Source organism: Cynocephalus volans, chromosome 3 (genome assembly GCF_027409185.1).
Source record: "Cynocephalus volans isolate mCynVol1 chromosome 3, mCynVol1.pri, whole genome shotgun sequence".
NCBI lineage: Eukaryota > Metazoa > Chordata > Mammalia > Dermoptera > Cynocephalidae > Cynocephalus > Cynocephalus volans.
In genome coordinates this window covers 119,635,423-119,650,925 of record NC_084462.1, presented here as the reverse complement: position 1 = coordinate 119,650,925, position 15,503 = coordinate 119,635,423, and the positions used below count along the sequence as shown (strand labels likewise).

The 15,503-nt window shown below is 34.8% G+C and overlaps 1 protein-coding gene across 3 annotated transcripts in view; it reads right to left on the bottom strand.

Annotated features, from left to right (window-relative positions):
* The window catches only part of LOC134371803 (signal recognition particle subunit SRP54), a 67,281-nt gene that overhangs the window by 50,603 nt on the left and 1,175 nt on the right, over positions 1-15,503 (bottom strand). For 2 of the 3 annotated variants that reach the window (XM_063088654.1, XM_063088648.1), the window contains exons 2-4: positions 5,284-5,400; positions 3,042-3,133; positions 1,946-2,030 (exon numbers count right to left, since the gene is read on the bottom strand). In XM_063088654.1, the coding sequence (XP_062944724.1) occupies positions 1,946-2,030; positions 3,042-3,133; positions 5,284-5,361 (255 nt within the window). In that variant the 5' untranslated portion in view covers positions 5,362-5,400. Of the gene's footprint in view, positions 1-1,945; positions 2,031-3,041; positions 3,134-5,283; positions 5,401-10,976; positions 11,109-15,503 lie in introns of all 3 variants that reach the window. The other variant, XM_063088649.1, reaches the window with a different exon arrangement.

Sequence of the window (15,503 nt, the reverse complement as noted above, 5' to 3'; positions counted from 1 at the left end):
TATACTGGTGCACAATTTTATAACATCATTCATTAATCATTTAGAAAATATTGGTTCACTGATTTAGGCAGTCCTCCCATTACTGACACATTTCACCACATGACATCAGAGAACTTTTATTTGTTAATATCAATACTAACCTCATCAGAAAAGTAGTGGAATACTGTCAAACTCATGGTGGAGATACAAGGTCCTAGTTTATACTTGAAGCCTTGAATTTTATCACTGGCCACAATATTGTCAATTATTTTCCTTAAAGTGACAGGCTCACTTCACTTACTTTAGAGAAAATGTCTGCCAAATACCCAAGTTTTAATAACCACAGATTATATGTCTGCTGATCGTTCACATAAAAATGGTGCTCTGTGAAAACAGGCAGCTAGCTCAGCTTGCAATGAAATAATAACACATGTGCTTCCTCAAGACACCCAAGAAATTTTAGCATGCAACAGAAGGGTTTTATGCATACTTCCCATTTTATCACACAGTATCTTAAAGAGACATGTATACTGAAGGGTCAAGATTTAATACAGTTACTAATTTCTACTGATTCATCAAGGACATTCTTAAGTGAAACTGGCATTTCTTTTTTTTAACCTCAAGTGTGCGGCAATAACGTGTACGATGACTACTAGTCTAGTTCGGTTCCAATGCCTTGATTCATGCTGGGGAGTTTAACCTGCCATTGATTTTGCACTATCAGTGCAAGTATCAACACAGTAAAAAAGGCAAACAGTGCCTTACTATTATGAAAATAATTGTGATCTTGCTTTGTACACCACTGCTCTAGACCATAAGCTACAGAGTATAAGGACCAGTCTTATTCATCTCTGCTGTCAACAGCATTTGGCATACTGCCTGGAATAAAGCAGATACTCAATAAATGCTTCTTAATAAAGCACCCAATGCTCCAGAATTGCCGACAGATACAAACCCCCAACAATAAAAATTTCCACTCACCCTGTGCTGACTTCAGGCACTAAATGAAAAGCAATCTGGAAATAATTCGAGGAGTCATACACCAGGAGTTTGGAGATCAGACCTGGGTCTGCCATAAACTATCTCACTTTTCTCAACTGCAAACTGAGAATCATGAACTAGATAAATTCTCTGACCTCTTTTAGGCCTGAATTTCCTTTTTGTTGTTGTTAGTGTAGTTGACCAAACTCAAATGAATTTATCATCTGAAATACTGGACTTTTTCAAAATACCTATCAGTGCTGTTGGTACCAAAAGAATAAATGAAAATATTCATACAAAGTAGGAAAAAATAATAGTAGACAACTGGTGAATACCTATTGCTCTAAAAAAATTTTCATTAACACTTTCCTCCTTTTTTTCCTATCATCAGACCCATATATATATTTTTAAAGGTCTAAGATTTTCACAATAATTTGCATAATGGCAGCAGCAATAAGAGTTCTAATGTGTCAGGGCAATAGACTAAATTTACTACTTGAAGATAAAACTTCGCTAATTCAAAACTGCTCATAATCAAGGCAAGATCCGGGATATTTGGTTTTTTCAAAGAGAATTCTTTACACAATGAACAGTGTAGAAAAAAATACTTGCTAAGTGTGACTTTCCTATACCAAAGTAGGAACATCACTAGGCAATACTTGATATAAAAAGAGGCAAATCTTGGAGAGGTCCTTCCATTAACTAATCTGTAATGAAGTTTTATTCTTTGCAACTTGGCTTTGGCATTTTTTGCAGAAATAGTACTGGCCTTCATATCTGTACTCAGAATTCTGTACTCAGTAAAGAAATACAATAAAAACAGATCATTTTAGAAAAGTTAATAATCCTTCAATTAATATTTTAAAACAGATGAATATTCCATAAAAACTTATTAAGAAGGATTCTTAAGTAGTATTTGTTTGAGGTGCTAGGGTATTTTAATCCACTGAAAGTAGAATCACAGCATAATCTTGATATACTTTACCTTCACAAGTTCTTTAAATACAGCATGCTGAATCATTTTTCTTTTGTTAAGACCAGATGCCATCTCTTCAAGATCAATAGCAGACCTTCATGATGGTGTACAGGGTAGGAAAGAGAAAAGTCTGTTAAGACACTCTAAAAAACAAAGCTTCTTCCCCAGAATATTCAATAATCCACATTAACACAGATATATGATGTATAATATATATAATTAATAGATGTATATTATATATTATATATCATATAATTAACATGCATATAATTACTACAGATTCATAAGTCTATACCATGAAATATTAGACATAAGACTTTGATTAGTTTTTCAAGGCTTTTACTTAAAAGGATAAATATTGATTTGTCTTCATATCACTGCAAAGTACTAATATTATTTGTTTTTGTTACAGCTTATATATTTTTCACATCTTTACAAGTAACAGAAAACAAAACTACTTTCTCTAATTGTAAATGCTTAAATGCTATCAGTTCTACATTTATTCCCAGTCTAACAATACAAAAAGGAGAGATGTCTTGAGTATGATTAGGGCTGGGATTCAAGCAGTTAATTAAAGTGACTGTGTTGCTCTGTGTGTCCTGTCCAGTCATTGCCTCTCCCAACGAACATAATAACTAAGACCACACACGTTACTCCTTCATTCAAATATGGACAAAGAAACCAAAAGGGGAACAAAAGAGAATACAATTCTCCAATAATGAGGGAGGCTGATTAATGTCATCTTAGGCCTGAAGAGGATAAAATGGCACCACTTTTCTATGAAGAATCTGAACTGTTAAAAGATTTTTCTATTAATACTAATACATACTATACAATACATAATTGAATCCATCCAAATAAAAAAGTAGTAAAATAGAAAAAAATCCATAATTAAAAGAGAGCTAATTCAAGCAACAGCTGTTATTTTTGAACCATCATTATGGAAACATACTATACATGCAGTCTTCCAACATATGAGTTCTACACTTTCCAGTACTGAACAGCAGAAATATTTCATGATATAGCAAACTCTTCTAGTTAGCTCCAGATCCCAGTAAACTAAACTTAGTTTTGACTGCTTTTTGACCTGATTAATTTTACTTACTTAACATTTTCTCTTAGTTGCTTCACTAGTTTAATATTAACATCTGCTTCCAATAATGCTGTACATACTTCTTTTAGCATAGCATTTAATACCTGAAAATAAATAAATAACAAAAATTTAAAGCACCAGTGTATTATATTTCATTTACATTAAAACAATGATTGATCAGTTATCATATATTATCATAGCTTAATAAAGATAAAACAATATCACCTTATAGGGAAAAAAAGTTTTTCAGTTAGCTTTTGGAGACATAAGCTTATTAATTGTCCAGTCATTTTGTCATATAAGATATCCCATTTAGTTTTATATAACCAAATATTAATTACCACAATTTTATTCCTATATGAACGTAATAGTAATAAAAACAATATCCAAGCCAAAGAAAGTTACTACGCAAATAGATGTTGCCATTGATATTTTTTCTACGTCATTGACAAGCTCCCATTGCTGATACATAGTGGTATATATTCAAAATATTTTTTTTTCTTAACTGGGCTACCAAGGAGAAAAATGTGACAGAAGAATATTACCCAGTCTTACCATTTCCACTCAGAGCAGAGGAATAAAGTTGGAAAGGAAACTATCCTCCACTAATAACTCACTATCATCACGTGTTTGTTGAGTTGCAAGACACTGTGGTTAAAAGGCCATAAACTGTAAGAAAGTCTTAAGAAAAGATTGGGTTTTAGCTGCTCATGTATGTAAGTGCTTACACACTAGAATGTAAGCTCCACGAGGGAAGGAATTTTAGTCTATTTTGTTCACTGCTATATCCCTGATGCCAGCAAAAATATAGGCCCTCAAATACTTCTTGAATGAATTCTTTCCTTCCACTCACTTCATACACTCTACAGAGGTTTATCAGATTTCTCTATCCCTCATTAAAGAGGGTCTGATAAAACTGGAACTGATCTTTCAGTAAGAAGGATTTCTTCTTGTTAATGTGCTAGCAGCACTGTACCAAGAACAGAGCAGTTGCTAATTCAAGCAACAGCTGTTGTTCTACTTCCCATCAAGCACTTCTACCCTGGTTTCCTTTTTCTCTACTATAAACACAAAGAGCATAAGGGCTGTACAACAGGGGAAACTGTTTGGAAAGCTGCTGTTTTATCTATTTTGAATTACAAGAATAAACAATGGTTTAAATTATGATTTATTATTTAATAAGAATTAATGGAAAAAGCCCTGGATGAGGTATCAGGAAAAAAAAAATTCTAATTCTTGTTCTTCCAATGAACAAACATGTGAACCTGACTTTCTGTTTCTGTTAAATGAGAGGTTGGACTAGGTGATCTCTAAGATGACCTCAAAATTATTTAATTCCATTAACTTATTAAAGTGTTGCTATCAAATTCAATATTAGAATTTTTTTTCAAATCTCCAACTTAAAAGTACTTTTACTCTATTACTCATTTGATCCTTAAAACCATTTTGTAAGGCAAATGTCATTTTCCCATTTCTTACATTGAGAAATCTGAGGTTGACATGCCCAAATTTATATTGCACAGCTACTAAATGGCTAAAATAAAACTCTAACCAAGGTCTTCTAACAACAAATTCAGCAATTTTTCCATCATTACTATAAAATATAAAGTGTACTTGTGGATATAATCATCTTTTTTCAATTAACAAGGCACTGAGATACAATCTGTGGGGAAAAAATGAGAGAAAGAAATATCTTAAACTTAAAATAATAAAGCTGGAAAGAAGAGTATTTCAGATATGATATAAGAAGTCAGCTTACAAAATCTCCAAAAAACTGAATAAGGATTTTCAGAGAAAATGAATCAAAGCAGCCAAGATGAAAAGGCCAGCCTTTTATAAGAAGAATGCTAAATAAAAGTCAAAGAGAAAAAAAAAGTCAGATAAGTACATGTCCAGCCAAGAAGCGGCAGGATAATGAAGTTTTAGGTCTATGCCAAGAGAGAAAGCAAAGTACATTTCCAGATTTAAGTCATTTTCAAAAGATAAAATGTATGGAATTTTTACATGTAAGTTAAGGTCATTTTTGGTTTGGGGGTTTTTTTTTGGAAATTCTTTATAGAAAGTTGAAATAATAGTAAGGTTGTTGATTTCTCCATAAAAAACACTTACTATACTATATCTGGTTTTAGATTTTTATCTACCGGTATTAAACCTACATCAAAATAAATATAAACATAGAGATTACTAATAATTCACCTCCTCAATGCTAGTGGTGACATACAATCATATATATTTCACATGATAGTTTACATACCTCTTCATTGATAATGGTGGCATTGCTCAATGAGCGTAATGCTGATGTTATTTTTCTTCCAAGGTCTGCTAGAACCATCTTGAATGCTTTAAGATATGCTTAAAGAAAGAAGAAACTCTAAAAAGGAAAAAGAAATAATTGAAAACAATCAATTTCATTTCCCATGATTGAAGACTTCTAAAGTACAGTATTTAAATTTAAATTAAAGTAGTATTTAGATACTGTAATTTCAGCTTGTATAGCCTTAACCTGAAGCTTCAAAACAGTCATGTCCAAAAGATAAAACTGCCACTTGGTTACAATACCTTATGTTTGAATACCTAATTAAAATTTTATACATGAATCAGCAAACTTAACACGTCGAATAATCTGAGGAAATAATGACACAATCTCAAATTAAATATGTTCTCTTTTTGGCACAATACTTGTGAATGTGAATAACTGAATGATGTATTATGTGCATTTTTAAATAAAAAACAAAGAGGAAAAAAAGGTGAAATCTTTAGGAATATTGCCTAATTCCCCACATTAAAGGACTTTGCAAACTATTTTGATTCTTGCTAAGCCAAAAAAAAAAAAAATGTTTTAATTAATAAATCACTTAAATTTTCTAGCACAAAGAAAAGCAACTATTGAGCCACTGACTATATGATGGGCACTGTGCTAAGTGATTTCACATAACTTATTTCATTTTATTCTTCTAAGCACCCAGGAAAGAGGTGTATTATTACTCTTCTTATTTTAAGATTCTCCAACCCTAAAATAACCTCAAAAACCCTTTCCAGCTCTAAAATGTTATGGTTTTATAAAGCATATAGATGTACCTACATGTAAAAAAAAAAAAAAAGCAAGTATGATTTGTAGTCCCAACCCTCAATATGCTTATCTACTAGCTGGTAAGACAAGGCACAAAAATCAACAGCAAAATAAATAGTAAGAGAGAATTCTTCCTGCCTGACTGTCTACGAACTGGGACATAGGCTTTTTCCTGCCTTCAAACTGAAACATTGGTTCTTCTTGGGTTGCAAGCTTGCTGGCCTTCAGACTAGAACTATACCATTGGCCCGAGGGCTTTGGGATTCAGACTGCTTTTACACCATTGACTCTCCTGGGTCTCCAGCTTGCCAACTTATTCTGCAAATCTTGGGATTTGTCAGCCTCCATAATTGCCTGAGCCAATTCCTTATAATAAATATCTATTTTTCTCTCTCTCTTTCTCTATCTACACACATACATACACACACACACACCTTATTGGTTCTGTTTCTCTGGAGAACACTAATACTAGTGAACTAATAGTTCAATACTAGCAATAAAAGTTTACAATTAACAGCCAGTGATTATTTCTGTAAAAATCCAAAGGAAGAAAAAACATTTTAGGCTAAGGTAGATAAAACAGGCTTTATTGGAAAGGTTGAATATAAATATGGTCCTGAAATATGTGTAGAATTTGGATAAGTGGAGAAGAGAATGAAAGGGAATTTGAGGAAGATGAAATGGCACAAGCAGAAATGGAGACATTGTAAAGCACAGAAATGCTTATGCCTTACATAAGCATTATACTTACAGATTACTGACTTAGGTTGAATGTTTGTTTCCTCCAAATCTCACATGGTAGATTGATTCCCAATGTAGTAGTGTTGAAAGGTGGAGCCTTTAATAGGTTAATGGATCATGAGGACTGTGCTCTCATGAATGGATTAATCCATTCGTTGAGTAATGGGTTAATGGATTAACGGATTATCACGGATGTGAACTGGTGGCTTTATAAGGAAAGCAAGTGAGCACATTAACAAGTACTCTCAGCTGACTGGTTCGCTCAGTTGGCTAGAGTGAAGCCTTACAACATCAAGGTCATGGGTTCAGATCCCCATACCAGCCAGCCGCCAAAAAAAAAAAAATCAAGCGCTCTCACCCAGCCCTCCTTATGTGATACCCTGCATTGTTATGGGGACTCCATAGCATCTCCAAGAAGGCACTCACCAAATCTGTGCCCTGGACAATGTACTTCCTGGCCGCCAAAATTGTAAGAAACAAATTTCATTTCTTTATAAATTACCCAGTTTCAGGTATTCTAAGCAACAGAAAACTATCTAATACAATTACTGGGCATTATTTGGGGGTGCTATGGTTTGAATGTATCCACCAAGTTCATGTGTTGGAAAATTAACACCCAATACAACAGTGTGAAGAGGTGGGATCTTTAAGAGGAGAGGATCTTTAAGAGGCTCTGCCCTCATGAATGGACTAATGCCATTATCATGGGAGGGGGTTCCTGATAAAAGGATGAGTCAGCCCCCTTTTCTTTCTTTCTCCCCCATATGCTCTCTTGCCCTTTCATTTTCTGCCATGGAGTGATGTAGCAAGAAGGCCCTCACCAGATGCAGGTCCCTTGATCTTGGACTTCCCAGCCTCCAGAACTGTAAGAAATAAATCTCTGTCTTTTTAATTTTTTCTTTTTTGGGGGGTGGCTGACCAGTAGGAGATCCAAACCTGTGACCTTGGTGTATCAGCACCATGCTGTCTCTAACCAAGTGAGTTAACCAGCCAGCCGCTGTTCTTTATAAATTACCCAGTCTCAAGTATTCTGTTATAGCAGCACAAAACAGACTGAGGCAGGGGAATGGTGAACAAAATATTCTGGTTGAGACAGAGGCTATATAGTTAGAAATAATACAGGTTGTAACGGGCTCTGAAAACCAAGTTTAAGAAATACCAATTGTTCAATATAAGCATTATTGGCAGAAAAGTTAATTGCTCAAAACAATTGTTTTGGTAACCCTTCCAAGCTAATTTAGACTAATTTAGTCAACTAAGATTATCTAGATTAGATTCCATCTACAGAGTACAAAGGAAATTTAAAAACAAGAGAAACAGGAAGACAAATATCTGACTTATTCCCCATAGGGAGAGTAGAGAGGTGAGGGGAGTAGAAAGAGGCAGGAAGGAAAAATGCACTCTAGCACCTATCACTGGCAAAGAGATATACCAGGCTGAGCTATAAATTAAACACTACACTTACACTCAAGTTAAACCACCAACACTTGATAAAACTGAAATATTTGCTTACCGTTTTGTAAAATTACATGGTTACCTGAAAGAGCAACTACTTCATGGACAAGATGCAGGACTTTTTATTTCTTATCCCATACCCATTATACTCAATAATTATTAATCGTTAGGTAAAAATTCTTCACATAAGAAAAAGATTCAGATGTTTCAGTTCACCTCCTTTCCCGCTGTGTTACCAAGAGTGATATAATCCTATTTATGACACCACAACTAACTTTTTTAGAGATCATGTAATAAACAGATCATCCTTCATTATAAAAAGCTATACTAGGTAATTCTTAAAAATAGATCTAACTTCCCATGTTAAATGGCTCTTTTAAATTAAAAAAATTTCCGTGAAGTTTTCCAACACACTTTTCCTCATGTAAGTACTTATTAGCAACATATTTTTAGATATTTTTGCCTTATAAAAATCTGCACTTCAGTAGAGGAGTAAGAACATTCAATGATATCTTCTACTTATAGTATTTTCCTCTGCAATTTTCAAAGATGTGTTTCTGAAAACTCTAGCATTAGTGTTCTGCTTAAAATCTCAATGACTTCCCATTGCATGCAGAGGAAAAGTCCTCAGAATGGACTGTAAGGCACCCCCAAATACACACACACACACTCTCTCTCTCTCTCTCTTTATTTTAATCATACTGACCTCCTTGCTGCTGCTGCTGCTGCACATTTCCACCTCAGGGTCTTAGTGCTAGCTGTCATGCTCTTTCCCTGGCAGACAATATAGCTCCATTCCTCATCTCCTTCAGATCACTGTCCAGATGCTATTTCTCTCTCTCTTTTTTTTTTTTTACAGTATATTCCATATATTTGTATACATTTCTAAAATATGCCATGGTATAGGGGTGGGAAGAAATAGGGTGTTTCAAAGATGTTGGTAATATCCTGTTTTCTAATTTGGGTGATAGGTCCATGGGTGTTCGTTTATTTTTATTATTCTTTAGCTGCAGATGCCATTTCTCAATGAGGTCTTCCCTAATCCCATATTTGAAACTGCAACCCGCCCCCTGACCCGCCTCTTACCTTTATTTTATTTTTCCCCATTGTTCTGTTATCAACTTGATATATGATTTACTTATATTATATGTGGTCTATAATCCCCTTACTGAAATCTAAGTTGCACGAGGGCAGGGATTTTTTGCCTATTTTGCTCTCTCCAGTGAGCTAACTACTTTACCTATTCTCAGTCTTATATAGTAAGCCCTTAATAAAAATGAACTTCATGAATAAATGAAATGATGTATTTAAGACCTTATGGAAAATGCAATGCTAGGTGCTGTGAAGTGAATATTCCCCCAAACTCACTGAAGCTGAAATTGTGTCCCCCAATGTTCCAGGTATTAGAATCTTGGTCCCAATGTGACAGTGTTAAGAGGGTGGGAAATCCTATTATGGTAATTGAAAGGTGGGGCCTGGAAGAGGTGATAAGATTGTGAGGATTATGCAACAGTAAATGGATTAATAAATTGATGGTATAATGATGGTCATGGGTATGGCTCTGAGGGCTTTAATAGGAGAACTCCTGAGGAGGTTAGTCTCTCCCTCTCTCTACTCCACCATTCTTGCCATGTGACACCCTGTATTATTGTAGAGTCACCTTGCCAGATGTGCTCCCTGGACTCTGACTTCCCAGCCTCTGAAACTGCAAGCAATAAATTTCGTTTTCTTACAAATTACCCAGTAACGAGTATTTTGTTATAAGCAACAGAAACAGGCTAATACATTAGGGAACCAAAGTTATAAGGGGCATTACAAATACCTCCTAAAGGCCACTAAAATAAACCAATGAAGACAGTATGACAAATCAAAAGAAAAATCAATGACCTAGGTAATTGATATCACCATTTAATATTAATTTGCCATTACTTATTGCAACTTTTCAAAATTTCCCTATCATGAATTTCCAACAAGATACTTAAAAATTTACCTCACCTTGTTCTAATATGCACACTAAAATACAGAACACCTTTTTTATTTTGACAGCAAATTCTAAGTCTCAAATTGGAGAAATTTACAATTCAAGTACACTCACTCAAAATTCTCTTGGCTAACTAAAATGTTTATAGAAATAAATCTGTATGTGCTAGCATTTCACAAAAGAATCTCTACTTACACGGGGCTTTTAGAAAGGTAAGGGATTACTACACAGTACTTTCTACAGTTTAACAACTATTATCTCATTCCACCCTCACAACAATTTTATGACATAAGCAGTTTAGAGAATGGAACAGCCATTCCCTACCAAAAAAGCAAAATGACTTTCCACAGTCCCTTCTCTACACAGCCTCAAGTCCCACAGTATGAATGAGGCTTTAAATAATAGGGTTGAATACCCCTGCTGGCAAACTCCAGGGAAAAATTTTGCTACTATACTATAATAGAGGAAATTATATCTTAAAAACAAAGATGTAAATTCCTCTTTGTAGAAGAGTAATTGCAATGTCCAGCAAGAACTGATAAGGGCCACTGCAATGAGTATGTACAAGGACTGATCTTGGCCCAGGTCACAGGTTCTTCTAATAGGAGTCTGAGTAGGAGCTGGATAGTTAGTGATGGAAACAGGCTCAAGTTTGGTGTGCTGTAAGTAAGGCAAGCACAGGGCCAAGTATCATACTTACCTGCTGCAACCTGTAGTACTGGAAAGAGCATGGGCTTTGGAGTCTGACAGACTTGGATTCAAATCCTGGCCCTGTTACATACTGGCTGTATTACTTGGGCAAGTTACTTAATCTGAGCCTCACTTTCCTCACCTGCAAAATGGAGATAATACCATTATCCAGGTAGTTATCCTGAGGGGCTATTGTGAGGATTAAATGAGACATCATACATAAAACTGTCTGCAAGTGTCTAGAATATTAACTATTAACTTCCTTTCTTTCTTGAGTGATACCAGCTAGCTCTTCCTATATTATCTGGAGTGTGAGTATGCTGGAAATTTTCTGAACAACCTTACTAAAGTGTCTATCCATTGTCTAGGAACCACCCCTGGAATCTTTAACATGTAATGCCAATACAGGTACCTAGTTATTATTCAACAGAAGCTGCATTGTCCAAAGAGCCATATATCTCTACATAAACAATTATAAATATTCCTGCCAGAACCTTGCCTTATCTGAGATTATATAAAGACTCTAATGATCAGACATTTTAAATGCTAATACAATGAAATCCCTATAAAAAAAAGCTCATCCAAGCCCTTATAAATGACTAGCTTTTTAAATATTAAACTCAAAAACAAAATATACAAATATATTATTTTTATAAATATCTTTAGGAAAAAAATCATTTTTACATACTATAGTGGATTGAATTATGTACCCCCAAATCTCCCTGAAGCTTGAATTGTGTCCCCAAGTTTTCTGTGACTGTTAAGAGGGTGGGAAACTCTATTATGGTAACTGAGTGGTGGAGCCTTGAAGAGGTGATTGGATTGGAGGACCATGCAGTAGTGAATGGATTAAAAATGGTGGTCAGGGGCGTGGTTCTGAGGGATTTAAAAGAAGAAGAGAGTCTGTCTCTTTCTCTCTCCGCTTCACCATCTTGCAATGTGAGACCCCTGGGTCACTGTTGCCACCACCAGATGGACTTTGGACCTCCAAGCCTCAGAAACCGTAAGCAATAAATTTCATTTTCTTTATAATTACCCAGTTCCGTGTATTTTGTTATAAGCAACAAAAATGGACTAATACACATAGTATGCTTTTCTAAAAACTAGTCAAAAGTTCATATCCAAATTTGCTTTCCTGACTATAATACTAAATACATATTTTAAAAAATTCTACATATGTATTCAGTGTAGGACCACAGAAAAGTAAATTTAGTTAACAAAATGGCTTATAGGTACTTTATTTGATAAAATTATTATATTTGAATTACTAACATTCTGACTTTCAAACTTAGGAATTGTTTTTCATGCTGTATTTACTTAATCCCCCAAGGTAATAATTCACCTTTATGTTTTGTAATTATACGATGGTATATGTTCATTGTAATATTTCAAACATTATAAGAATATTTAAGGTAGAAAATATAATTCTTCTAATCCTACCTGCTCCCATCTCCTGGTACAACCAATAATAATTTGACATATATTACTATAGATTTTATTTTCTAGGCATATAATTTAGGCAAGTTTTCACAAGAACTATGGCTTGGGGAGGAATGAAGAGGGTAGCAGAAATGCAGGAAGTACTTCTGTAAAACAAGGCTTGCTAATGCTAAAAATATGCATAAATGCAAAAGCAGACTACAAAACTGTATATATTGTATAATCCATATTTTATTAAACACAGTCTAAAACAAATACCAAAAAAAATAACATTAGCCATCAGAGAATTGTAATGCAAAACCATAATGAGCTATCACTTTGTATCTACTAGGACAGTTATAATCAAAAAGACAATACCAAGTGTTGATGAGGATGTGGGGAAATCAGAACCCTCATACACTGCTGGTGGGAATATAAAATGACGCAGCCCTTCAAAAAAACAGTTTGGCAATTCCTCAAAATATTAAACATAGAGTTACTACATGACCTAGCAATTCTACTCCTAGGTACTTATCCAAGAGAAAGAAAGACACACACCCAAACAAAAACTTGTACATGAACGGTCATAGCAACACTATCATAATAGCCCAAAAGCAGAAACAACCGAAATACAAGGGGTCATCAAAAAGTTCATGGAAAGATTCGCATTATCTTTAATTCCATTTTCCCACAAACTTTCTGAAGTACCCTCATAAACCTCAACTGATGAATGGATAAATAAAATGTGGTATATCCATACAATGGGATAACAGTAAGCAATAAAAAGAAATGTACTGAATACATGCTACAACAAGGATGAATCTTGAAAACATGCTAAGTGAAAGAAGCCAGTCTCAGAAGACCACATATATTTCTATTTATACAAAATGCCCAGAATAGTAGGGATGAGAGGGATATGCTCAATCCATGGGTTATTTCAATGACATTTAGAATAGGCAAATCCCTAGAGACAGAAAGTGGATTAATAGATGCTTAGGGCTCAGGAGCTGGAGTAAAATGGGGAGTGACTGCTAACAGGTATGGGGTTTCTTCATGAGGTGATGAAAATGTTCTACAATTGATTATGGTGATGGTTGCACAACTCTGGAAATAAACCAAAAACTTTTACGTCATACATTTTAGGCAAACTCTATGGTATAAGAATATTTTAATAAAACTGTTAGAAAATAATGACAGTTGTCATCTCTGGATGGTGAATAACTAGTAATTTTTTTTTCTTATTTATACCTTTTTGTAATTTCCAAATTTCCAGTAATGACTAAGAGTTTGTTATATTTTATCTATTTATTTTTTGGTGGCTGGCTGATGTGGGGATCCAAACCGTTGTCCGTGGTGTTATAACACTGTGTGCTCTAACCAACTGAGCTAACTGGCCAACCCTAGACTATTATTTTTTAATCAAGAGGAAAATTATTTTCCAAAGTGCTCCTTGTAAAAATTAGAATGCTATTAATCAATAAGACTAAAGGTTGAGATGGAGTTGCCACCTGTATTCATTTATTCATTCATTAAACACCTACTATGTGCTCCAGGAATTGTCCCAGCATGAGAAAAGTCCTAACTCAAAATCAATAAGTTACATCAGTTTAACAAGACAAGACTCTCTTGTTAACTTCAGGAGATAAATTATGCATCATACCACCACTGACTCCTCTGCCGTAATTTGGCACCAAACGTTATATTCAATTATGTTAAAAAGTAATTCTCTCTTCATTAAAATAATTGTTTTTTAAAGTTTAAAACTCATTTTAATATTAAAAATAACACTTCATAGTTTAGAAGTAGGAAAGGTATACCAAAAATTCAATCAGCAACAAGGAGTATTAACTCAAAAACGCTGGGAATCATCTCTTTAAGACATCTCTTTTTGACTGCCAGGTCAATCATAAAAAAGATACCGTAAAATGTTGGTTTTGTTTTTTGTTTTTTTTGGCGGCTGCCAGTACAGGGATCAAACTCTGGACCTTGGTGCTATTAGCACCACTCTAACCAACTGAGCTAACTGGCCAGCCCACATAAAATGTTACCAAAAGGAAATTTAAAACAAAAATCTAAAGAATTCCTTGGAAATAGCTCTGACGTTGAAAACAGCATGGACTGAAAAAATGGAAGAGGAGGGATGAGAGAGATATGCTCAATTGATGGGTTACTTCAATGACATTTAGATAATTCCTATCAGCTAAAAGTAAAATGCTCAATCAGAATCTCCTGGTAATGTACTAAAGGTTTTTGGGGAAGCAGCCTCATCTAAATTCTTAATGAGGACAGGGAAACAAGGTATTTACATTTTGAAAAACTTCACTGGCTATAGTGATGTGCAGCCAAGGTTAAGAATTACTGCATTAAGCAGTACTTCCCAAAAGAAACAAGGGAATGAAAAATCTGTTCTATACTTTAAAGATATCCTTCAGGCAATGTAGCAAATACATCAGAGATAGAAAAACCTCAAGGGCCAGGAGACTACACACACTAGCCATACTCCAAAAATCTAGTTGAGAGAAGATGGAGACAGCGCATTTGGTTTGGACCCACTGAGTCTGCAGCAAATATGGAACTATCACTCATAAGATCGAAGCTAAAGGAAAAGATTTGGAAATGGCTGGGATATAAGGATGATGCTATGGAAGCCACAGATGTAGATGAGAGCTCTCAAGGAGAGCCTATGGAAGAAAGACCGTTTGGGTTATAGCAATGACTATGGGCCAACTAAAAGAAGAGAGTTAACTTAGAAAACAAAAAAATTTGTTTTATAAAAAAGCATTTTCAGATAGATGGAGTTAGAGGAGCAATCTGTGTGAAGGGAAGGTTTGCATAGTACTCTGTATTAAGTTAAAAATACTAATTGACTATATCAACAAATTGAGAAAAAGGAGCTTGAGTGAAATACTTCCCTCCCCTTTGGCACCACCATTGCTATGTTCTGGCACTGTAACAAACATGCTACCTAATCTCCTTTCATCCTCGTAATACACCTATTAGGTAGATGAGGAAACCGAGGCTAGACTAGAATAGCAACTTGCTCAGGGTCACACATCTCCTAAGGAGCACATTAATTCTCATCTGTGTCCCCATAGCTCTCTACAGCTCTTTTTACCTA